The sequence below is a fragment of the Bombina bombina genome, chromosome 5, assembly GCF_027579735.1.
Source record: "Bombina bombina isolate aBomBom1 chromosome 5, aBomBom1.pri, whole genome shotgun sequence".
NCBI classification, from domain to species: Eukaryota; Metazoa; Chordata; class Amphibia; order Anura; family Bombinatoridae; genus Bombina; species Bombina bombina.
In genome coordinates, this window is record NC_069503.1 from 502,915,513 (window position 1) to 502,940,555 (window position 25,043).

The window sequence follows — 25,043 nt, forward strand, 5'->3', positions numbered from 1 at the left end:
AAGCCACTGAGCTCCTCAGTACGACCCATTGTACTGCCAATGTTTGTCTATAGAGATTTCATGGCTATGTGCTAGATAGATAGTTAGCAATGGGTGTTGCTGAAACTCCTGAACCCAATAAATGATAGGTGTGTCTTAAACGCTACCCACTTGTATTCTTATTGGGTCTGTATTTGTGGTTGAGGTGTTGCAGGTCCTTACCCACAATGAAAATAATAATGTCTACAGGAGTTACATGTTGCAAAATGTATTTGCAAACTCAAAGCCCATCTATAGTCTGTCACAGAGACAAACACATATAACCCAACACCAATCCATACACAAAGCTTTAAAAAATGGCTTAACAGCTAGGTATTTCTAAAGAATATATTAATACAGTAGATGTACAGAATAATGATATCATGGATGCTTACAAGACTAAGAAGGGCATTTTGAAAAAACTGAAAAACATTTTGAGCTAGAATACAAGTGGCATGCTAATGTTAGTGCACACACAATATTGAAATATTGTGGGAGCATTAATATAAGTTGAAAGTAAACGTGTTTGCTCGAGCGCAATGAAATTTAACGCACATCAGGTTATATATATATATTACATTAACATTATAAGATATTGATAGAAGTATATATTTAAAAATAAAAAGGACATTTTTTCTATGTGAAGAACATTGGAATGTAAAATATGCGTAATGTGCTTTGGGTTGCTCATTTTAGGTCTAAGGTGGTGTTGGGTACAGAGGCGTAACTAGAAACCACAGGGCCCAGGTGCAAGAATCTAAGAAGGGCCCCCCCCCCCAAAATGTGAATTTGATACACATCTTTTTTTTTTTTTTTTTTTTTTTTTAGTTTAACACAGAAAAAAAAATGTGAATCAGATTACATGTCTGCAAAAGGAGGTACCCTGTGCCCACAGTCTGTGAGATGGTCTGACCCCCTATTACTGTATATAGTGACACTGTTTAACCCACCAGTACTGTATATAGTGAATTAGTGACACAGTCTGTAATCTGCCGGTGAGACGGCTGGCCTGACCCTACCCGCCCCAGTACTTTATAAAGTGACCACAGTAGCCAGTGACATGGTCCAGCCCCCCCCCCCCCTGTACTGGATATTAAGGTTGCCACCCATCCCTTAAAATACAGAACACTTATAAGTTACACATGCTGCAGGGTGTGCAGGGAAGAATATGAATAGTGCTGTCCAGGAACACAATACATGTTCCTCCCTGCACACCCTGCAGCATGTGTAACTCATAAGTGTCCAGGAAAACATGGCTGAGGTGGCAACCCTAACTATATATAGTGGTACTGTATAGTGACACTGTTTACCCCCTGTCCCCCATGCTGTAGTAACAAGGTCTGTAATTTGCTGGTTCCACAAACACACACACATACACATACATGCATAAATAAATACACACACAGTCACATACATACATACACACAAATATACACACACATACATGCATAAATACACAAACAGTCACATACATACATACACACATACACACACACATACATGCATAAATACACAAACAGTCACATACATACATACACACATACACACACACATACATGCATAAATACACAAACAGTCACATACATACACACACATACATGCATAAATACACAAACAGTCACATACATACACACACATACATGCATAAATACACAAACAGTCACATATATACATACACACATAACTGCACTCCAAGACCGGATCAGGTACACATCCTGTGACTCAGCAACATCCAGCCCTGGGTGCTAAATATATGTGTACCTGATCCGGTCTTGGAGTGCAGTTCCCTTCCATGTTTTGTATTTTCTATGGGTGATTACAGCCACCTGTGCACCCCTTCTTTGTTCTCAGTTTGTTTGGCTTTGTGAGCTCGCATGATGGTGTGGGTGTTTGGGACTCAGGCAATGGAAAGGACCTTGACGTGGTGCCTGAGCTTCCCCATTTGGCCAGATGCGGTGACTAACCTTTCCAGTTGTGATTTTATCTTAGCTGTGAGCTAGCTGGTGAGTGCTGGGTGTTTCTATGTGTTGTATTACTTTTTATTTGTAATCTCCCTTGTTTCTTGCACCCATTCCGGACTGGGGTTAACTGCCTGTGGCTCTGGTGACATCACAGCTTTTTTGGAGTGCTATTTAGCACCCAGGGCTGGATATTGCTGAGTCACGGGATGTGTACCTGATCCGGTCTTGGAGTGCAGTTCCCTTCCATGTTTTGTATATATATATATATATATATATATATATATATATTTATATATACAGGTAGCCCTCAGTTTACGCCGGGGTTAGGTTCCAGAAGGAATGGTTGTAAATCGAAACCGTTGTAAATTGAAACCCAGTTTATAATGTAAGTCAATGGGAAGTGAAGGAGATAGGTGCCAGGCCCCTCTCAAAATTGTCATAAGTAACACCTAATACATTATTTTTAAAGCTTTGAAATGAAGACTTTAAATGCTAAACAGCTTATAAAAGTAATAAAATAATCACACAACACAGAATATATAATTAAACTAAGTTAAATGAAGAAAAACATTTGCTAAACAGCATTATAGGCCTAATAAAATAATCACACAACACAGATTTCACTTGCATTTTTCTGCAAACAGTTCTTTCTACGCATTCCAAACTGGACTGATTTATAGACAGGAAGATCTTGTTCCTTTGAAATCTGCTCGATAGCTCAGGTCTGGTTAAACTGATTAATTTCAGCTTGCTTGGCTTTGCTGCAACACAAGCGGACAGCTCTACCTATTGGCTATTTTAATAAATGTACTGCTTCTCAATGCTTTTTAATAGCAGTCACATGACTGGAAAAAAAGGTTGTTATTCTGAAACGGTGTAAATTGAACCATTGTAAAACAAGGGCCACCTGTATATATATATATATATATATATATATATATACACACACACACAAGATATTTTCCCATGACATACATTTGTGGTGTTAATAGATTGTTAATCAAAATGTTTTTCCAAAAGATAACTTACCAATTGGATGGTATCTGTTGTGTAAAGTATCCCACAAGAATCGACCATCAGCTAGACCTATGAAGATCACGTGACTTCCATTTGGGAGATGAGAATCCAAATATTCCAGGGTCCCCATAACATTTGATAACATTTTCTGAGGTGTAGTCATTTGACTTAGTGTATCTGCATGGCTAGAGAAAGATAAATTGCTGAATTAGTGTTTAGAATTGTGTGTGTGTACCATTTTATACTCAGATATACAAGTATTACATTATTACAGCTTTACTTAAGATTTGTAACTTACGCATTGCATACATCATTCCCAATCATGGCATAAAATACAACAGCAGGTTTGTCTAGTTGTTGATTTCTTGCCAAACTGAAAGAAAGAATTCAAAATGCTAATTAAAAAAAGCAATGTTATAACTAATGCATCTAACTGTATTTATGCTATGGCTTACTTTGCAAAGTACTGCATATGGAATACACAACTCCAAATCTAGACAGAACCTAGAGTGCAGAAAAGACACAATCTACGTGTAGTATTTAAGTAAAAACATATTCCTTTATTAGATAACAAGATTGCACTCACAAACTCCAACCTTAAACATATGAGGTATAATGACAGCAGTATACTGGAATCCCTCACGGCAGTTAGTATCTTTCCCTCCGGTCTTTGCAGCTACTCAGCTGTTTCCTCTGTTTCCTTTTAAAAGTATACGCGACCTCAGAAAGTGCCGAATCGAGATACCAGCATTATCTTCTTAAACGTCCCTTACTATCGTAAATCATTGTGTCTGCTAAAGGGCAGGCTCGCAGACACGCTAGTCTGACACGATAGTTGCGGACACACATTGTCACAAACGTGGGCGTGGCCTGACACGTTTCACAGGGCTCCTCCCTGCTTCCTCAAACTATTCACTGCACTCTGGTGTTTTTATTCTCCTGTAACTCTCTTTTGTTATGTGTATATGTATATTGAGCAAATGATTTTAGGTTGTTAATTTAGTCCTGCATTTGTTGTACTGTTATCCAATGTCTTACTTCTAATATTTTGTTAATTGCCATGTGATGTTGAATCCTTATCAATACTTGATATTATTCTTAAATATATAGCTGTCTTATGCCATAGTTTCAACCTCCTCCAAATTTTACTGTCTGTTTACTTAACTTATCTCACCCTGACCAGACCAGAATCTAACTTTCCAACTGGCCCTTCATTTGTCTTTGATTTATCAATCAAGTAATTTAGTGGACACAGCTGACTTCCCTGCCTATATATTTAACATTAGCTTGGACTGTGCATTGCATTGGGCAGTATGCATTGCACTGGGCAGTGTGCATTGCACTGGGCAGTGTGCATTGCTACAACAACATATGTTCACATTTCTAAAGTGAACATTTTATAAGTGAGACATTAAGAAAGAATTATACAAGAATTGAACAAGGATTGGGCAAGGGGCAAGACACAAGGCAAGTACTTTTGTAATATTATGTTCGATGTATCTCATTGTTTCCTTATGTAATTGCTGCTGTAATACTGTGTCTTATGTGTTTAATTGGTTCCCACTTTTGTAAAAATGCTCAATACATTCATATCATTCATATCCCTTTTTGCTACCTCCTGTCTCTATAACAAATTACATTATTCAATTACTCCTTCTCCCTCTCCACCTGCACTGTTCATTAGCCCATCTCTCTTAAACTCACCTTACTTTTGTATCATACCATAGCTCGGAAATCACACACTCATCCGCAGCCCTGGCATACTCCTCTGACACGGTACCTACGCAGATGTTCCTGTACTGCTGAGCGGCACTGGAGAAAATCTCGGAGTTCAGCTGAATTTCTTCATTACAAATTAATCTTGAACTCCTACTATTCTGCCCTTAATCTCTATAAGCAACATTACTTCTCTACTTTTATCTCTAATCTTTCTTCAAACCCAAAACGTCTGTTCTCCACTTTCAATACTCTTCTCCGCCCACCCCCACCTCCTAATACAACTTCTCTGTCAGCTCAAGACTTTGCCAGCCACTTCAATAACAAAATTGACTCCATCAGAAACAAAATCAGCTCTCAACATAATTCCATTCTCTCACCCCCTCAAACGCTTGCAACCAACCACAACCCACATAGCCATAAACTTAGCTCTTTCTCCCCTCTCACCTCACTACCTCGTCCCCATCACTCCACAGAGACAGCAATTGTTAAGGTTACCATTGACCTACTTAAAGCAAAATCAAAAGGCCACTTCTCTCTGCTTATCCTCCTTGATCTGTCCACAGCCTTTGATAATGTTGACCACCCTCTTTTTCTCCAAACCCTCTAATCATTCAGCATCTGTGACACAGCCCTCTTGTGGTTCTCTTCCTACCTGTCAAACCGTACATTTAGTGTAGCCTTCTCTGGAGCCTCCTCTGCCCCGTCACCACATTCTGTCGGGGTACCGCAAGGCTCTGTCCTCGGTTTCTTACTCTTCTCAATCTACATGTCACCATTAGGTTCCCTAATAAAGTCCCACAGTATCCAATATCATTTGTATACCAACGACACTCAAATCTACTTCTCTGCACCAGACCTATCTGCTTCCTTGCTAACCCGTGTCACTAACTGTCTTTCTCACATCTCTTCCTGGATGTCCTCTCACTACCTCAAGCTAAATCTCTCCAAAACTGAGCTCCTTATTTTCCCCCCTTCTTCCAAAATCTCCACGTCCAATCTCTCTATAACTGTTGACAACTCCATCATTACCCCTTCCCCACATGCCCGATGTCTTGGGGTCACATTTGACTCAGATCTTTCTTTCACTCCTCACATTCAGTCCTTGGCTAAAGCCTTCCGCTTCCTTCTTAAAAACATCGCTAAAATTAGACATTTCCTTACACAAGACACTAAGATTTTAATCCACTCTCTCATCCTTTCCTGCCTCGATTACTGCAACTCTGCCCTCTCTGGTCTCCCTAGCTGCCGCCTAGCTCTTTTACACTCCATAATGAATGCCTCTGCCAGGCTCATCTTCTTTACACGTCGCTCTTCATCTGCTGCACCTCTCTGCCAATCCCTTCACTGGCCTTTAGGATTAAACACAAAATTATCACTCTGACATACAAAGCCCTCAGCTGTACTGCTCCCTCCTATAGCTCAGACCTTGCTTCCAGATACTCTATCTCCCGTCACCTTCTCTCTGCTCATAACCACCTACTCTCCTCCTCTCTTGTTACCTCATCACACTCCCATTTACAGGACTTCTCCAGACTAGCTCCAATATTTTGGAACTCTCTGCCTCACTGCACAAGATTCTCCCCTAGTTTTGAAAGCTTCAAGTGCTCCCTAAAGACTCTACTGTTCAGGGATGCATAGAACCTACACTAACCTTTCTTTATACCAGTTCCTCTCCTCCATTGCTATCCCCTGAACCCCCTTAGCATGTAATCCTAAGAGTCCAGCTGTTTGAATATCACCTTCTTAAGAGCTGACTACAACAGTGCGACTCTTGGCAGGGCCCTCTACCCATTTGATCCCTATAATTGTTTTGTTGTACTCTGCCTTTGTTTATAGCACTGCGGAATCTGTTGGTGCTCTACAAATAACCGATGATAATAATAATAAAAAATGTTATTTGTAATTTAGGATTCAACTGATACCGAATAATGAGAAGCCAGATACACACTTTTTATAACACATGAAGGGGCATTTGTATATAGATGATGTTGAATAATCCTAAAAGCTAAGAGCCTTAGTAACATTTTAGGATATGTTACTCCCTGGCTCTCAAGATGTGTAAGACTCTGTAATGTAAACATCTGATATCATGATCTTGATAAGGTGTGTGTGTGCACTCACTCTGCAGTAAAACACAATGATAATGTGATTTAACGTTTAATTATGGACACAAGGCGTTTGAGTGTCATTTACTTTTACCATTAACATGTATACCAAGTAAATGTGAAGCAAGCAAAACTGGCAGAGGAAGCAGGAGGCACGAGGGCACAGTAACATTAAAAACAAGACAGGCCACCTTGGGATGAAACTGGTAAGGTTGAATCTGCAGCAAATACATTGTCTTGCACAGGTCAGCATTCTGCAGAGAATCTGGCCTGCTGATCAGAAATTGATAGACATACAGACACCAAACTAGATAAACAGACTGCATATACTATTGGTGTATAAAATAAAGTAATTGGGCTTTTCCTACTACAAGATGTTTCCCAAACACCTTTAATATCAAGGACTATTTTCTTTGTGAGCTATCTCTGGAAGAACTAAAAGGAATTGCAATCAGAGAGAAAGCAGGAATCTGGAAGGACATTACTCTTCCCTGCTTGATAAACACATTTTTTCTTTGGTAAAACACTGGACCTTTTTTAAAACAACTTTAAAATAACTAAACTAGACACCCATGAATGCCTGTTGTTTAATGTCAAGATCCAGAGTGCCCATACTTTGTTTTTAACTCACATGGTGCATAGCCAGCCTAGCTACAGTTCCTCACACTCTCCTTCCTTCCTGCCCCCTCCTTTATTTCCAGGGCGGGCTGAGACCTGACAGCAACTCCAGACTCCTCCTCTGTCAGAGAGTCTCACCCACTTAAGGGGCAATAGTCCTATTTTTGCTGAGGGGAGCTAAATAACCCCAGAGCAAGACACACAGAAATGTAAGCACCGTGTGTTCCAAACAGTGCGGGGTGATCACACAGCAGGACCGCTAACAGGCTTGCATTTAGTGTATTGTAGGAAGTGTTACTGCCCATTACTAGAGGATCTCACTATCACTCTAACCAGACTGTGTTCCAGCTCCTCCCACCACCAGCAGCAGCAGCAATGTTTACTGAAACATTTCTATTTTCTGTCCAAGGGGATCTTAGTTCCACCTGCAAAAATAGTGCAGGGAGTCCGTTTCCGCTGGACTTGACCCCTGGTTTGAAATATATAAAATAATATTCACTTGTTACATATAATGACGTGTTTCTTTAACAGATATCATTTCCATGTGTTCTTATGAAACACCCAGCCAGTATTTTACTGGCATTGGCTAATATTCCTAAGGTTCAGAGCAATGTAGATAATAAAGAATGCATTCAGAAATAAATGCCATGTTATCTTTAAACTCCTTCTAAGTATGTGGGAGTTTAACTGGGAATAAATCACAGTAATCCGTTCTATCATCATGAGTTCCTGAGTTATACTTGTATAAGTGTTTATGCTAATTAGCACAGATTTTTTTTTTTTTGCATGAAAGGCAGCAGCCCAAGGCAAAATACATTAAGCTATTAATAACTAGACTTTACAAATTTAGGGGTTAATTACAATAACTTGATAATTATCTGCATGTTAACGTCTGAAGAGGAGCCCGTTATGATATCCATGTGACCACAAGCAGCCATTTCCGTTGTTTGCTGGCACTTTTTTTTATTATCAGTATAGTCAAAAATAGTCCCATACTTAAAGGAACAGTCAAGTCAAAATTAAAGTTTCATGATTCAGATAGGACATGCAATTTTAAACAACTTTCCAATTTGTTCTCTTGGTATTCTTTGTTGAAAGCTAAACCTAGGTATACTCATAAACTGATTTCTAAGCCGTTAAAGGCCGCCTCTTATCTCAGTGCATTTTGACAGTTTTTCACAGTTAGACATTGCTAGTTTATGTGTACCCTAGGTAACATTGGGTTCGCTTATTTATGAGTCAGCACTGATTGACTAAAATGCATGTCTGCCAAAAGAACTGAGATAAGGGGGCAGTTGGCAGAGGCTTAGATACAAGGTAATCACAGAGATAAAAAGTGTATTAATATAACAGTGTTGGTTATGCAAAACTAGGGAATGGGTAATAAAGGGATTATCTTTTTAAACAATAAACATTTTCAAGTAGACTGTCCCTTTAACATGTTTCAGTCCTTTTTTCTGATTATGATCTAAATTCTTGATACTTAATGATACATTTACGAGGCCATTTTAACTTAACCAAATTCCACTGCTATAAGCATTTGATAAACACCCAGACAACACTTTGGGGCAGATTTATCAAGTGTCTGGCAGACATGATCCGCTGTAGCGTATCATGTCCACCAGACATCGATAAATGCGGACAGCATACGCTGTTAGCATTTATCATTGCACAAGCAATTCTGGTGAACTGCTTGTGCAATGCCACCCCTGCAGATTCGCAGCCAATCGGATGCTAGCAGGGGGTGTCAATCAACCCGATCAAATTCAATCGGGCGGATTGATGTCCGCCGCCTCAGAGGAGGCGTACGAGTTAAGGAGCAGCGGTCTTGAGACCGCTGCTTCTTAACTCCTGTTTCTTGCATGGAAACAGGGGTATACTGCCCCATTCAGGCCGTGATAAATCGGCCATTATAACTTATTATTGAGGATCACAAAAAGTTTTAAATGTACATGCACAAAACACACTGACGTTACCCCTGCCATATTGGACAATGTTAGGAAGCAATAGCACCAAACAGATACAAACAATACCTGCTCAATCAGTTAATTATAATAAGCACTTTTACAGTAATAAAAATTAGCCAATAAACACACATGCCCACTTTACCAACAATGCCCCTGTTCAAATCCTTTTAAATGTTAAACAAATATCTATGGTTTTGGAGCACGGCAGGCTAATTGCACACATCAGCTATTTCCATCACTACACGCTATAAAAGGAGTCCATCAACATAAATCACTAGTGATGAAATCGCTAAACCCACAAAGTCACGTTTTTGTTTGACATTAATCATAAACATTTTATTTTTCAATTACATAATCAGAATGTAACAGTTCTGAGTTTATGGGGATTTTTTGATTGTGATACAGAAGCAGTTTCTGAATACTTTTTCATACAATGGTAATCAACATATTGATAGTGGATGTGACTTGCTTTGAGAAATGTATATTTCCGGTATTAATGAAGTGAGGAAATTGGAATCCTAGTACTGAAGCACACTAAAATGTTAGCTTCCCCCTATATAAAGTACAGGCACCTTTATAGTACTTGGTTTTATTTTGAAAGAAAAAAATGGCTTGGAGCAACCTCTTTTCTAGGATAGATCTGGTATAATCAGAAAACAGTGGATAAAAAAGACTTTGAATGATCTGCAAAAAGAAGATCATAAATACATTATTAACAGTACCTCTGTTTTTTATTGTTGTCAACATCTTTGGGTTAATCGTAGTTTTGACACATTTCAGAAAAAGCCAATTGGCAGAGGTGTTTCTAGCTAAAAGGCAAGTTGTAACCCCAAAGACAAAAGTACAGCAATAGATATGTTAAGATAGCGGGTTATGGACAGGTACAATAGGAGGCACCATACTGAAATTGACTGAAGAACAGCAGAGCTGGATTCCGGCCTTCCTCCAATCACGGTGTGCTTTAGGCAATGCTTCCCCCGGGGGGGAAGCCGTGATTGGAGGATGCCGGAATCGTCATTGCTGACGTAGGAAGAGGCTTGCGACAGGCTGGTGAAGCGCTGGAGAGGCTTTCAAGACAAAGAGGTAATGTAAAGTTTCATCAATGAAAGTGCCCCTGTTTTTAATGTTTCTTTAAAAACCGGGCATTACTTGATGAAACTTTACATTCACTTTAAGAATTAAGGGCACTGGTTTTCAAACCTGTCCTCTGGCCTCACTAACAGGTCACATTTTGAGGATAACTGAACTGGAGCACAGGTGAAATAATGCTTAGTAAACATGGTTATTTTACCTGCTCTCACCCAAGGTGATCCTGAAAATCTGGCCTATTAGGGAGGCTTGAGGACAGGTTTGAAAACCAGTGAATTAGGGTAAGTAAAAGACGCTGAAAATAAAAGACAACAAGAAACCAGGAACCAAAGTGGAGAAGGAACTTAAGGTGACATGAAAGTTAAATGTAAACTTTCATAATTTACACAGAACATGCGATTTTAAGAGACTTTTCAATTCACATATATTATCACATTTACTTCATTCTCTTGGTATCCTTTGTTGAAAAACATACATAGGCCAAAGGTAGGATCAAGAACAGCACTACTGGGAGCTAGCTACTGATTGGTGGATACACACATGTGTGTCATTGGCTCACCAGATGTGTTCAGCTAGGTCCCAGTAGTGCATTTTTTGCTCTGGAGATTACTTCAACTATATGTGTAACCAGTTTACAAGGATTATAACACACACACATCTATCTATCTATCTATCTATCTATCTATCTATCTATCTATCTATATCTTAATATATATAAATAACACACAGAGAAGGTCTAGCACTCACTTGCAAGCACTCAGCTAAGATTAAACCCCTTGACGTGTTCCCAGTTTGTTTGATTATGAGCTTGCACTGTATGGCTGCATTAGGGACCCAGGTTTTGGGAGAGACCTTGATGTCGTACCTGGGTTTTTTGTTTTTTTTCTGTAATGGTAGCTTTTTTCATGTAATGTTAGTTCCCCCCCCCCCCCAGTAATGTTAGGAGGTTTCTTTTTTGGTAACTTAGAAGGGTTAACTGGTTAGGGGCTTAGATGTTAGTCTGTTTTGCAAAGGGGGTTGTGGTGGTTTAGGGGTTAATAGTGTAGAGGGGTATTTTGAGATGGGGGTTGTGGCGGTATAGAGGTGAATATTGTAGTTGGGTACTTTGAGGTGGATTATGTGGAGGTTTAATGGTTAATAGTGTGGAGGAGTGTTTCCGATGTGGGAGTGTGAGGGTTTAGGGGTTATTAGTGAAGTGGGGTACTTTGTGGTGGGCTATGTGGTGGTTTAACGGTTATTAATGTAGTGGGGTACTTTAATGGTTATTAGAGTAGGCGGCTTATGGCTATTTGGGTTAGCGTGTGAGTATGGGAGTTTTTTTTTCTTCTCTCGCTCCATTTAAGTATGTGGGGGAGTACATTAATGCAGTTGTGATAGTTTAACTTCAGCTCGGGTTAGCACACAAGTGATAAAAATTACTTTCAACTTGTAATAAGCGCATTACCCAACACGCACAAAGAGCCAAAGTTGAGTTGGAATAGTGTGCGAGCGGGAGCGATAAATAGAGATCTAGCCCATAGTGTTTTATAGCAATTTTTGTAATGACCTGCAGGTTTTAAAATCTAGAAGCACCACTGTCCCAGTCCATGTCGGTCTAAGCTTAAATACAAACAAATAAAAACTTCTCTGCTTTATTCTTTTACAAAATCAGTGGTCAGAACAATAAGGTCCACAGGAAATAGCAGATAAAAATTGAGTTCTCAAATATTGCTACAAATTGTAATATCTTTTATATTGCGTAAAGTTTTTTCATATGATTATATTTCACATTATTAATTTGAAGGAAAAGTTTGCCTAAATATTCAAATACATTTTACTTTTGTAATCCAAATGCATATGCTACACCACAGGCAAATGTAACATAAAACACTATTGTATGGTAGTAACAAGGAAGGCAGCTGTGAAAGATGTTTGCCTTTAGGAATATTGCAACTCATAAACATAAAGAACACAATTTGCATAAAATAAAACTGGAAGAAAAAAAAAGCTGCTGTTAACGAACCAACACGTAAAAATACAATGATGCATTATAGCAATTTTGTTTTTGGAAGAGAAATATTCTAAGATTTTAATGCCATAAACAACATTCTCATTTTTATGCTGTTTTTTTTATTGTCGATAAACTGCAGGCAAGCGTCAATCTGGCAGAAGCTTACTAAACACTAAAGTGCTTTTCTCTAATGTGCCACCGCACCATCACAACAATACAACTATAAAATAAAGCATATTTATTTTGTTTCTTTTCACAATAAAACTATAAAGTATGTTGTATGTGCCAATTGTATCCCATGCCTGGGCATGCCTGTTTTGTTAATAGCTTGTTTTTTTATGAAATCCAGGCATTTCTTCAATGTACTGCTAATTATGAATCTTTTAACATGAATAAATGACTGCATTTATCATTATTAAAGTGCTTAACTCACAATTAAAAATTATATTAGCAAATTGAAAAGCATATTTGACAAATTGGCAATCTAAATTTGCATTAAAAGTAGCGGTGAATTGGGACAGGAAACCCGAACATTTTCTTTCATAATGTGGATGGAACATACAATTTTAAACAACTTTCCAATTTACTTCTATTATCAAATTTGCTTAATTCTCTTGTTATCCTTTGCTGAAGGAACAGCATTGCACTACTGGCAGCTAGCTGAACGCTTCTAGTCAGTGAATCACAAGAGACAAATGTGTGAAGGCACCAATCAGCAGCTAGCTCCCGCTAGTGTAGGCTACATGAATATTCTTTTACAACAAGGGATGCCAAGAGAACAAAGCACATTTGAAAATAGAAGTGAATTTAAAAGTATCATAAATTGGCATGCTCTATCTAAATCATGCAAGTTTAATTTTGACTTTCCTATCCCTTTAAAAACAAAACAAAAACATGAAAATATGTTATTATATGAATTTTATATGTCAAAGCTTTATTTGTATGTATCTTTTTTTTCTTTTTACTTTTAAGCCAAAAACATTGTTTCTAAAGTTGCCTTTTAGAAAGGAAATACCTCGTTAACCTGACAAATTATTTACTTTCGGAATGATGATGGTTCACTGTCCTCCATAACATATGGGATATATTTCCTGCCACTAGGAGGAGGTCAAGAACCCATACAAAAGCTTAAAATCCCTCCCAACTACCATCTCTCTCTGATTAATGTATAGCTGAGTAGAGAATAGGAAACATATAGGTAGGAAAGACAAAGCAGGATCTGTTGAGATGTCATTAGAACTGTCGCCCAAAAATGTAATTGGGAGGTGCTTGAGGACCATCATTATTTCAAAGAAAATAATTTATCACATAAGCATACATTTTGTTTTCTTTTGTAAAATGATGATGGTCCACAGTCCTCCATAACATATGGGATTAATACCCAAGCAGATGGTCTATGTTATGGAAAAGGTGGGATTTTTTTTCTGTCAGTTTCTATTCAGCCGACAAACTTTCCTGCCTAAAGCTGCTTGTGAAGAAGCAAAAACATCAAAGTGACAAAAAAAGTATGCAGAGAAAACCATGTTGCAGCTTTGCGAAACTGCTCCAAAGAAGCCCTCTATTCTTAACCAACTCTTACAAGGCCAAGAACAAAACTAGGAGAGAGAAGGGAGGTGGGAGGGATTTTAAGCTCTGATATGGGTTCTTCACCTCCTCCTAGTGACGTGAAATATATCCATATTGCGCTAGAGTTAACATATTCCCCATAGATGGAAGCAAAAAAAGTGGGAAAAAACCTAACACCCTACTCACACTCTAACCCAAACACATATTCTCAAGTGCGCTAATCCGACATCAAAATATGAATATTTCGCATTCCAATGTCCTTCACATAGAAGAATATGTTCTATTTATGCATAAATACATATTTATCTCTCTCTCTCAACTGCCTTAATTCTTCATGGCATAGATTCAACAAAGTGTTAAAAGCATTCCTCCGAGATTTTGGTCCATATTGACATGATAGCATCACGCAGTTGCTGCAGATTTGTCAGCTACACATCCATGATGCAAATCTCCCGTTCTACTACATCCCAAAGGTGCTCTATTGGATTGAGATCTGGTGACTGCATAGGCTATTGGAGTACAGTGAACTTATTGCCATGTTCAAGAAACCAGTTTGAGATGATTTGAGCTTTGTGACATGGTGCATTATCCTGCTGGAAGTAGCCATCAGAATATGGGTACACTGTAGTCATAAAGGGATGGACATGGTCAGCAACAATACTCAGGTAGGTTGTGGCATTTAAACAATGCTCAATTGGTATTAAGGGGTCCAAAGTGTGCCAAGAAAATATCCCCCACACCATTACACCACCACCACCAGCCTGAACAATTGATACAAGGCAGGGTGAATCCCTGCTTTCATGTTGTTTATGCCAAATTCTGGCCCTACCATCTGAATGTTGCAGCTGAAATCGAGAATCATCAGACTAGGCAACATTTTTCCAATCTTTTATTGTCCAATTTTTGTGAGCCTGTGCAAATTGTGGCCTTAGTTTCCTGTTCTTACCTGACAGGAGTGGCACCCGGTGTGGTCTTCTGCTGCTGTAGCCCATCTGCTTTAAGATTCAACGTGTTGTACGTTCAGAGATGGTATTCTGCATACCTTGGTTGTAATCGGCTGCTAGCAGGGGGTGTCAATCAACCCGATTGTATTCGATCGGGTTGATTTCTGGTGATTTCTGTCCGTGGCCTCAGAGCAGGCGGACAGGTTATGGAGCAGCGGTCTTTAGACCGCTGCTTCATAACTTCTGTTTCCGTATGGAGCTTGATAACTATGCCCCAGAGAAACACAATTTATGCTTACCTGATAAATTTATTTCTCTTGTGGTGTATCCAGTCCACGGATCATCCATTACTTGTGGGATATTCTCATTCCCAACAGGAAGTTGCAAGAGGACACCCACAGCAGAGCTGTAATATAGCTCCTCCCCTAACTGTCATAGCCAGTCATTCGACCGAAAACAAGCCAAGAAAGGAGGAACCATAGGGTGCAGTGGTTACTGTAGTTTAAATTTAAAAATTACCTGCCTTAAAATGACAGGGCGGGCCGTGGACTGGATACACCACAAGAGAAATAAATTTATCAGGTAAGCATAAATTGTGTTTTCTCTTGTAAATGTGTATCCAGTCCACGGATCATCCATTACTTGTGGGATACCAATACCAAAGCTAAAGTACACGGATGAAGGGAGGGACAAGGCAGGAACCACTGCCCGTAAAACCTTTCTCCCAAATATAGCCTCCAAAGAAGCAAAAGTATCAAATTTGTAAAATTTTGAAAAAATATGAAGCGAAGACCAAGTCATCGCCTTGCAAATCTGATCAAAAGAAGCCTCATTTTTAAAGGCCCAAGTGGAAGCCACAGCTCTAGTGGAATGAGCTGTAATCCTTTCAGGAGGTTGCTGTCCAGCAGTCTCATAGGCTAAGCAGATTAAGCTTCTTAGTCAAAAAGAAAAAGAGGTTGCCAAAGCATTTTGACCTCTCCTCTGTCCAGAGTAGACAACAAACAAAGCAGATGTTTGACGAAAATCTTTAGTAGCTTGTAAGTAAAACTTTAAAGCACGGACCACGTCCAAATTGTGTAACACAAGGATGGAACAACAATCTCTTGATTGATATTCTTGTTAGATACCACCTTAAGTAAGAACCCAGGTTTGGTACGCAGGACTACCTTATCCATATGAAAAATCAGATAAGGAGAATCACATTGTAAGGCAGATAGCTCAGAGACTCTACGAGCCGAGGAAATAGCTACCAAAAAAAGAACTTTCCAAGATAAAAGCTTGATATCTATGGAATGAAGAGGTTCAAACGGAACTCCTTGAAGAACCTTAAGAACCAAGTTTAAGCTCCATGGTGGAGCAACAGGTTTAAACACAGGCTTGATTCTAACTAAAGCCTGACAAAATGCCTGAACGTCTGGAACATCTGCCAGACGCTTAACTAGCTGACAATCCTTTTTCCAAACCTTCTTGGAGAAAAGATAATATCCTAGCAATCCTGACCTTACTCCATGAGTAACCCTTGTATTCACACCAATAAAGATATCTACACCATACCTTATGGTAAATTTTCCTGGTGACAGGCTTTCGTGCCTGTCTTAAGGTATCAATAACTGACTCGGAGAAGCCACGCTTTGATAAAATCAAGCGTTCAATCTCCCGGCAGTCAGCCTCAGAGAAATTAGATTTGGATGGTTGAAAGGACCCTGAAGTAGAAGGTCCTGTTTCAGAGGCAGAGACCATGGTGGAAAGGATGACATGTCCACTAGATCTGCATACCAGGTCCTGCGTGGCCACGCAGGTGCTATCAGAATCACCGATGCTCTCTCCTGCTTGATCTTGGCAATCGGTCGAGGGAGCAGAGGAAACGGTGGAAACACATAAGCCAGGTTGAAAGACCAGGGCGCTGCTAGGGCATCTATCAGTGTCGCCTCGGGATCCCTGGACCTGGATCCGTAACACGGAAGCTTGGCGTTCTGGCAAGACGCCATGAGATCCAGTTCTGGTTTGCCCCAACGATGAATCAGTTGTGCAAATGCCTCCGGATGGAGTTCCCACTCTCCCAGATGAAAAGTCTGACGACTTAGAAAATCCGCCTCCCAGTGCTCTACACCTGGGATATGGATAGCTGATAGGTGACAAGAGTGAATCTCTGCCCAGCGAATTATTTTTGAAACTTCTAACATCTCTAGGGAACTTCTCGTTCCCCCTTGATGGTTGATGTAAGCTACAGTCGTGATGTTGTCCGACTGAAATCTGATGTACCTCAGAGTTGCTAACTGAGGCCAAGCCTGAAGAGCCTTGAATATCGCTCTTAGTTCCAGAATATTTAATGGAAGGAGAGACTCCTCCTGAGTCCATGATCCCTGAGCCTTCAGGGAGTTCCAGACTGCACCCCAACCTAGAAGGCTGGCATCTGTCGTAACAATTGTCCAATCTGGCCTGCGAAAGGTCATACCTTTGGACAGATGGACCCGAGATAGCCACCAGAGAAGAGAATCCCTGGTCTCTTGGTCCAGATTCAGTTGAGGGGACAAATCTGTGTAATCCCCGCTCCACTGACTGAGCATACATAGTTGCAGCGGTCTGAGATGTAAGCATGCAAACAGCACTATGTCCATTGCCGCTACCATTAAGCTACCATTGAACCACCAAAGGGCGCGGAATGGAATGAAGAACCCGGCAGGAATTTAGAAGCTTTGATAACCTGGACTCCGTCAGGTGAATTTTCATTTCTACAGAATCTGAGTCCCTAGAAAGGAAACTCTTGTGAGTGGGGATAGAGAACTCTTTTCCTCGTTCACTTTCCACCCATGCGACCACAGAAATGCCAGTACTACGTTCGTATGAGACTTGGCAATTTGGAAGTTTGACGCCTGTATCAGGATGTCATCTAAATAAGGGGCTACTGCTATGCCCTGCGGCCTTAGGACCGCCATAAGTGACCCTAGAACCTTTGTAAAGATTCTTGGGGCTGTAGCTAATCCCAAGGGAAGAGCTACAACTGGTAATGCCTGTCTTAAAAGGCAAACCTGAAAAACCGATGATGATCTTTGTGTATCGGAATGTGAAGATAAGCATCCTTTAGATCCACTGTAGTCATATATTGACCCTCCTGGATCAGTGGTAGGATGGTACGAATAGTTTCCATCTTGAACGACGGAACTTTGAGGAATTTGTTTAAGATCTTTAGATCCAAAATTCGTCTGAAGGTTCCCTCTTTTTTGGGAACCACAAAACAGATTTGAGTAAAAACCCTGTCCCTGTTCCTCCTTTGGAACTGGATGGATCACTCCCATAACTAGGAGGACTCGTACACAGTGTAAGAATGCCTCTCTCTTTATCTGGTGTGCAGATAATTGTGAAAGGTGAAATCTCCCTTTTGGGGGGGAAGCTTTGAAGTCCAGAAGATATCCCTGGGATAAAATTTCCAACGCCCAGGGATCCTGAACATCTCTTGCCCACGCCTGGGCAAAGAGTGAAAGTCTGCCCCCTACTAGATCCGTTCCCAGATAGGGGGCCGTTCCTTCATGCTGTCTTAGAGGCAGCAGCAGGCTTTTTTACCTGCTTACCTTTTTTGCATGTCAGGTTTGGTCTCCAGACCGTCTTGGATTGAGCAAAAGTTCCCTCTTGTTTATTATTAGAGGAAGTTGATGCCGCACCTGCCTTGAAGTTTTGAAAGGCACGAAAATTAGACTGTTTGGCCCTAGATTTGGACCTGTCCTGAGGAAGGGCATGACCTTTTCCTCCAGTGATATCAGCAATAATCTCCTTCAACCAGGCCCGAATAGGGTCTGCCCCTTGAAGGGAATGTTAAGTAGCTTAGATTTTGAAGTCACGTCAGCTGACCATGATCTAAGCCATAGCACTCTGCGCGCCTGTATAGCAAAACCAGAATTCTTAGCCGTTAGTTTAGTCAAATGAACAATGGCATCAGAATAAAAGAATTGGCTAGCTTAAGTGCTCTAAGTTTGCCAAGTATGTCATCCAATGGAGTCGCTACCTGTAAAGCCTCTTCCAGAGACTCAAACCAGTACGCCGCAGCAGCAGTGACAGGGGCAATGCATGCAAGGGGCTGTAGGATAAAACCTTGTTGAATAAATATTTTCTTAAGGTAACCTCTAATTTTTTATCCATTGGATCTAAAAAAACCAAAAAAAACCCACAACTGTCCTCGACAGGGATAGTAGTACGCTTTACTAGAGTAGAAACTGCTCCCTCCACCTTAGGGACTGTCTGCCATAAGTCCCATGTGGTGGCGTCTATTGGAAACATTTTTCTAAAAATAGGAGGGGAAGAGAACGGCACACCTGGTCTATCCCATTCCTTATTAATAATTTCTGTAAACCTTTTAGGTATTTGGAAAAACATCAGTACACACTGGCACTGCAAAGTATTTATCCAGTCTACACAATTTCTCTGGCACTGCAATGGTATCACAGTCATTCAGAGCAGCTAAAACCTCCGTAAGCAACACGCGGAGGTGTTCAAGCTTAAATTTAAATGTAGAAATATTAGAATCAGGTATCTTTCCTGAGTCATTAACATCACCCACTGACTGAAGCTCTCTTTCCTCAGCTTCTGCATATTGTGAGGCAGTATCAGACATGGTTCTTAAAGCGTCAGTATGCTCTGCATTTTGTCTCACCCCAGAGCTATCTCGCTTACCTCTAAGTTCAGGTAGTCTGGCTAATACCGCTGACAGTGTATTATCCATGACTGCCGCCATGTCTTGTAAAGTAAACGCTATGGGCGCCCTAGATGTACTTGGTGCCATTTGAGCGTGAGTCCCTTAAGCGGGAGTTAAAGGGTCTGACACGTGGGGAAAGTTAGTCGGCATAACTTCCCCCTCGTCAGATTCCTCTGGTGATACATTTTTTAAAGACAGAAAATGATCTTTATTGCATAAAATGAAATCAGTACATTTGGTACACATTCTAAGAGGGGGTTCCACCATGGCTTTTAAACATAATAAACAAGGAGTTTCTTCTATGTCAGACATGTTTATACAGAATAGCAATGAGACTAGCAAGCTTGGAAAACACTTTAAATCAAGTTAACAAGCAAATATAAAAAACGGTACTGTGCCTTTAAGAGAAACAAATTTTGTCAGAATTTGAAAAACAGTGAAAAAATGCAGTAAATCAAACGAAATTTTTACAGTGTGTATAATAGGCTAACAGAGCATTGCACCCTCTTGCAAATGGATGATTAACCCCTTAGTTCAAAAACGGATCAAAAAAACGAAATAGACGTTTTTTAACAGTCACAACCAACTGCCACAGCAAGCTGTGGCCCTACTGTTACAAACTGCTATTTGTAACTGGCCCTTTAAATGGAAAATTGCCCTGCTTCCCTGCATTTTGGAGAAGCCTATTTGCCAGCCTCCTGCCACATGACTATGGCCCCTGGAAGATTGTGCCCCTGAGGACATATTGACTTTTGTTGGGTGTGTGTGGCCCTTTAAGAACCGTCTGGGGACATATTGTGACTTTGATGAACAATGCCCCTTTAAGACTATGTCCCCAGACCTGTGAAATGACTTGTCCCTGGCTTTCTCCCACTTGGTTCAGTTTCATTGTGTGCCATTAAGAGTTAAATTTTGTTCAGCTTCAAGAAACCTATTCTAAATACAAGTCTGCTGGGATTAGCTCTAATTAGGTTTAGTGATCAACTTTCCCATTGTCTAATCAGACTAGTATTGATAAGGTGGACTGCATTGTTTTATTGTGTGTAATGTTATCTGCTGAAGTAAATGTTGTGGCCTGTCAAAGGGAGTGTCTCTCTATCTAATATCAAATGTGTGATGGGGGATTTTATGCCTCCCCCTGAGAGTGTCCTGTTTGCATGTAACCTGAATAAAAAGCAGGCTGTGTGCTCCAGCACATCAGACCTATTTTCTGTCCCTCTAACTTGCAGCTTTGACTCATGTTTGTAGGGGACAGCTTATAATCACTACAGGGATTGCTATGTTTTTCATACTCCCTTAGCTACAGGGATTGCTACAGAAGGAAGAGGTTCGCCTACTGGAGCCTGGTCGTAGGTCCAGGGCGCAGAGCAGACGGCGAGATACCAGCCCAGCAGCGGTGGTTCATATAGTCTGCATTACTGATGGTGGCTACGCAGTAGTTATAGTGTCCACGGTGCTGCTGCTCCTTTGCTGAGCGCTAGGAGCATCCTTTTCTACGGTCCAACTTCCAGCCAGCCTGGAGGCAACCGTAACATTTGGCGGCAGCGGTGGGATTGGCGTCCTAGCGCAAGGAGCAGCACCACAGCAGCACTGGTATCGTAGGAAAGTTATTGAGGGCAACGCTAGCCACTGCGCAGCGTCCCTACCTACAGCAACATGGAGCTGACAAGATACTGGTCAGAACCCTGTGAAGAGCACCTCAACCTGATCCGTCGCTATGAGGGCGCGGATTTCGTTCCAGAGGTAAAGAGGCGGCTAGTCCGATATGGTCCAGACCCTGCGCAGGAGGTAGTCAGTCGCATCATCCGGGAATTGGATACGGAGAACAAAGCGGCACGAGCCTTTGAGCGCCAACTGTGGAGTTTGAGGGTAGGGACACCTGGTCTCTCTCCCCAGCCCCAGCATGTTCCACAGGGAGAGGAGAGCAGCGACCTCCCTCCCCAGCGGCAGTATACTGTGCAGAAGGAAGAGACAACCGGTCTCCTTCCCCAACCCCAACCAGAGATACCAGAGGCAGCAGGCCTCATAGACTGGTCCTGGGAGGACCCCCAGCAGGCAGGTGGAGATGGGACCGCAGTCTCTCTACCGGCCCTACAGGGATGCTGGGCAGGCGGCCCAGATCCCCAGCGACAGACCCAGCTACAGGGAGGGGAGAGCATCGACCTCCCTCCCCAGCCGGAGTGTGCCTTCCAGGGAGAGGAGACAACCGGTCTCTCTCCCCAGCCGCAGCATGTTCCACAGGAAGCGGAGAGCATCGACCTCCCTTCCCAACGGCCGCCGGAGTATCAGGAGGAGGAGGTAAGCCAATCTCCCCCTCCCCAGCTAACTCCTAACTTGGGCCCAGGGTTAACAGTGGAGATGTTGGCCCCCACTGACCCCCACGTTCCCTTTGCCACCGGGCAGGACTATGCCCCAATTCCCCCAGCAGAGGAGCTGGCATCAGGGCAGAGCGCTGCTGGCCTCTGCCCTACAGACCTTGTCCTTGTTACAGAACTGGCCTGCAAACCCCTCACCCCAGCAGAAGCGCTGGCACCAGGGCAGAGTGCCGCTGGCCTCTGCCCCCCAAGTACCATCAGCTATTTGCCCAGCTGCGCCAGGAAGGCCGAGGATGCTGCACTTTCATCCTGCAACCTGGAACTTACAGGCCAGTACTACGTATTGTGGGGGGGGCTACTTTGCTGCTAGCGATTATTTGTGGGTGGGTTGCGAGACTAACTTGGGCACTGACCGGCAGAAGGTCAGGTGCCTGGTTAGTCTCCCTCCAAAAGGGGAGATATGTTACAAACTGCTATTTGTAACTGGCCCTTTAAATGGAAAATTGCCCTGCTTCCCTGCATTTTGGAGAAGCCTATTTGCCAGCCTCATGCCACATGACTATGGCCCCTGGAAGATTGTGCCCCTGAGGACATATTGACTTTTGTTGGGTGTGTGTGGCCCTTTAAGAACCGTCTGGGGACATATTGTGACTTTGATGAACAATGCCCCTTTAAGACTATGTCCCCAGACCTGTGAAATGACTTGTCCCTGGCTTTCTCCCACTTGGTTCAGTTTCATTGTGTGCCATTAAGAGTTAAATTTTGTTCAGCTTCAAGAAACCTATTCTAAATACAAGTCTGCTGGGATTAGCTCTAATTAGGTTTAGTGATCAACTTTCCCATTGTCTAATCAGACTAGTATTGATAAGGTGGACTGCATTGTTTTATTGTGTGTAATGTTATCTGCTGAAGTAAATGTTGTGGCCTGTCAAAGGGAGTGTCTCTCTATCTAATATCAAATGTGTGATGGGGGATTTTATGCCTCCCCCTGAGAGTGTCCTGTTTGCATGTAACCTGAATAAAAAGCAGGCTGTGTGCTCCAGCACATCAGACCTATTTTCTGTCCCTCTAACTTGCAGCTTTGACTCATGTTTGTAGGGGACAGCTTATAATCACTACAGGGATTGCTATGTTTTTCATACTCCCTTAGCTACAGGGATTGCTACAGAAGGAAGAGGTTCGCCTACTGGAGCCTGGTCGTAGGTCCAGGGCGCAGAGCAGACGGCGAGATACCAGCCCAGCAGCGGTGGTTCATATAGTCTGCATTACTGATGGTGGCTACGCAGTAGTTATAGTGTCCACGGTGCTGCTGCTCCTTTGCTGAGCGCTAGGAGCATCCTTTTCTACGGTCCAACTTCCAGCCAGCCTGGAGGCAACCGTAACACCTACCTTCCCCAATAAACGACTTTGGAAAGCCTTTGGGCCCTTTAGAGATGTCCTATAGCATTCAGAGGGCCTTTGAGGGAAGCTGGATGTCACAGTTTGTAATTTTAACTGCACCAACTGTAAATTTTATACTACAACAGTGGAAATTGTTTCTAGTCAAAATTTAAGCCAGCCATGTGGAAAAAACTAGGCCCCAATAAAGTTTTATCACCAAAGCATATATAAAAACGATTAAACATGCCAGCAAACATTTTATATTGTAAATATCATAAGGGTATTACAACTGGGAGTAAGCATGATACAAGTCGTTATTAAATCACTGTATTCAGGCTTAACTTACATTAATCCGGTATCAGCAGCATTTTCTAGTGTTTTCCATCTCTAGAAAAAATTATAACTGCACATACCTGATAGCAGAATAAACTGCATGCCATTCTCTCGCTGAAGTTACCTCATCTGTGTAATCCCCTCAGACATATGCGAGAATAGCAATGGATCTTAGTTACAACCTGCTAAGATCATAGAAACCTCAGGCAGATTCTTCTTCTATTTACTGCCTGAGATAAAATAGCACAACTCCGGTTCTATTTAAAAATAACAAACTTTTGATTGAAGAAAATAAACTAGCTATATTTAACCACTCTCTCCTACAACGTCCTAGCTTGTTGAGAGTTGCAAGAGAATGACTGGCTATGACAGTTAGGGGAGGAGCTATATTACAGCTCTGCTGTGGGTGTCTGTTATGTTCTGTGTGTAGTCAGGATTAGAACATTCAGTTGTGTGCTGTTACCTTGTGTCTGATGTCTCTTGCATATATCACTGAGACTCTGCAGCAGGAACTTTAGATAACTTTTATTCAGCTACAGCCACATGGCTATTTACTAGCAGGTTCCATCAGTAAAACTAACATGGCTTCTGATGATGTCACAGAGACCCAGACACACCCAGAGGGTGTGGTGAGCTGAGCTTAAAGCTGCAGCACTTCTAACATATAATGATAAAACAAGGTTAGTGCAAAGATACAGTAAAAGCTGCAGTAATTTTAACATCCCCTTTTGTCTCAAAAAAAAATAATATAAAAAATAAATAAAAATAAAGAACAGACAGTGGATAATATTGTAACATGCAACAAGTAATAGACATACATGTTTATCACTAAACCATACACTTGTACTTAGAACAGTTTATCTTTATAGTCTATGCACAAGACCTAGGTTGCAGCCTAGATTTTAGTCACAGTTATGTTTTCTGCGATAAGTCCGCCTTCGGATTAGGTAATTCCTTGCTGAATAATCTATCACTGAATCCTCACATTGCCATCTGGAAGGTGGCCTTCTGTTTCTAGAGGGCCGTAGAGTATTTGGTTCAGGAGAAATAGTCTGTGGAGGAGTACCCAACGGTTGTTGATCATCTGTGATATTTTGTTGTTGGACAGAATCATTCTGAGGTTGATCTGTTTCAGTTGTGTTCATTGTATTTTCATCCTCAGAAGACTCAGGTGGGCACCAAACTCCATGCCAGATATCCTCACCATCTGAATCATTGGATATTTGTGTAGCTGGTTGAGATCTATGTCTCATTTGTTCTACATGGCGGGAAACTGTACCACCAGCTTGTAGTTGAACTTTAAACATTCTGTTGCCCATGCCTTGTATAATGAC

The 25,043-nt window shown here is 41.4% G+C and overlaps 1 protein-coding gene across 2 annotated transcripts in view; it reads right to left on the reverse strand.

Moving 5' to 3' along the window:
* AOAH (acyloxyacyl hydrolase) overlaps positions 1 to 25,043 on the reverse strand; it is a 411,773-nt gene that overhangs the window by 103,427 nt on the left and 283,303 nt on the right. For both annotated transcript variants that reach the window (XM_053714415.1, XM_053714414.1), the window contains exons 15-16: positions 3,295 to 3,369; positions 3,009 to 3,181 (exon numbers count right to left, since the gene is read on the reverse strand). In XM_053714415.1, the coding sequence (XP_053570390.1) occupies positions 3,009 to 3,181; positions 3,295 to 3,369 (248 nt within the window). The remainder of the gene's footprint in view (positions 1 to 3,008; positions 3,182 to 3,294; positions 3,370 to 25,043) is intronic.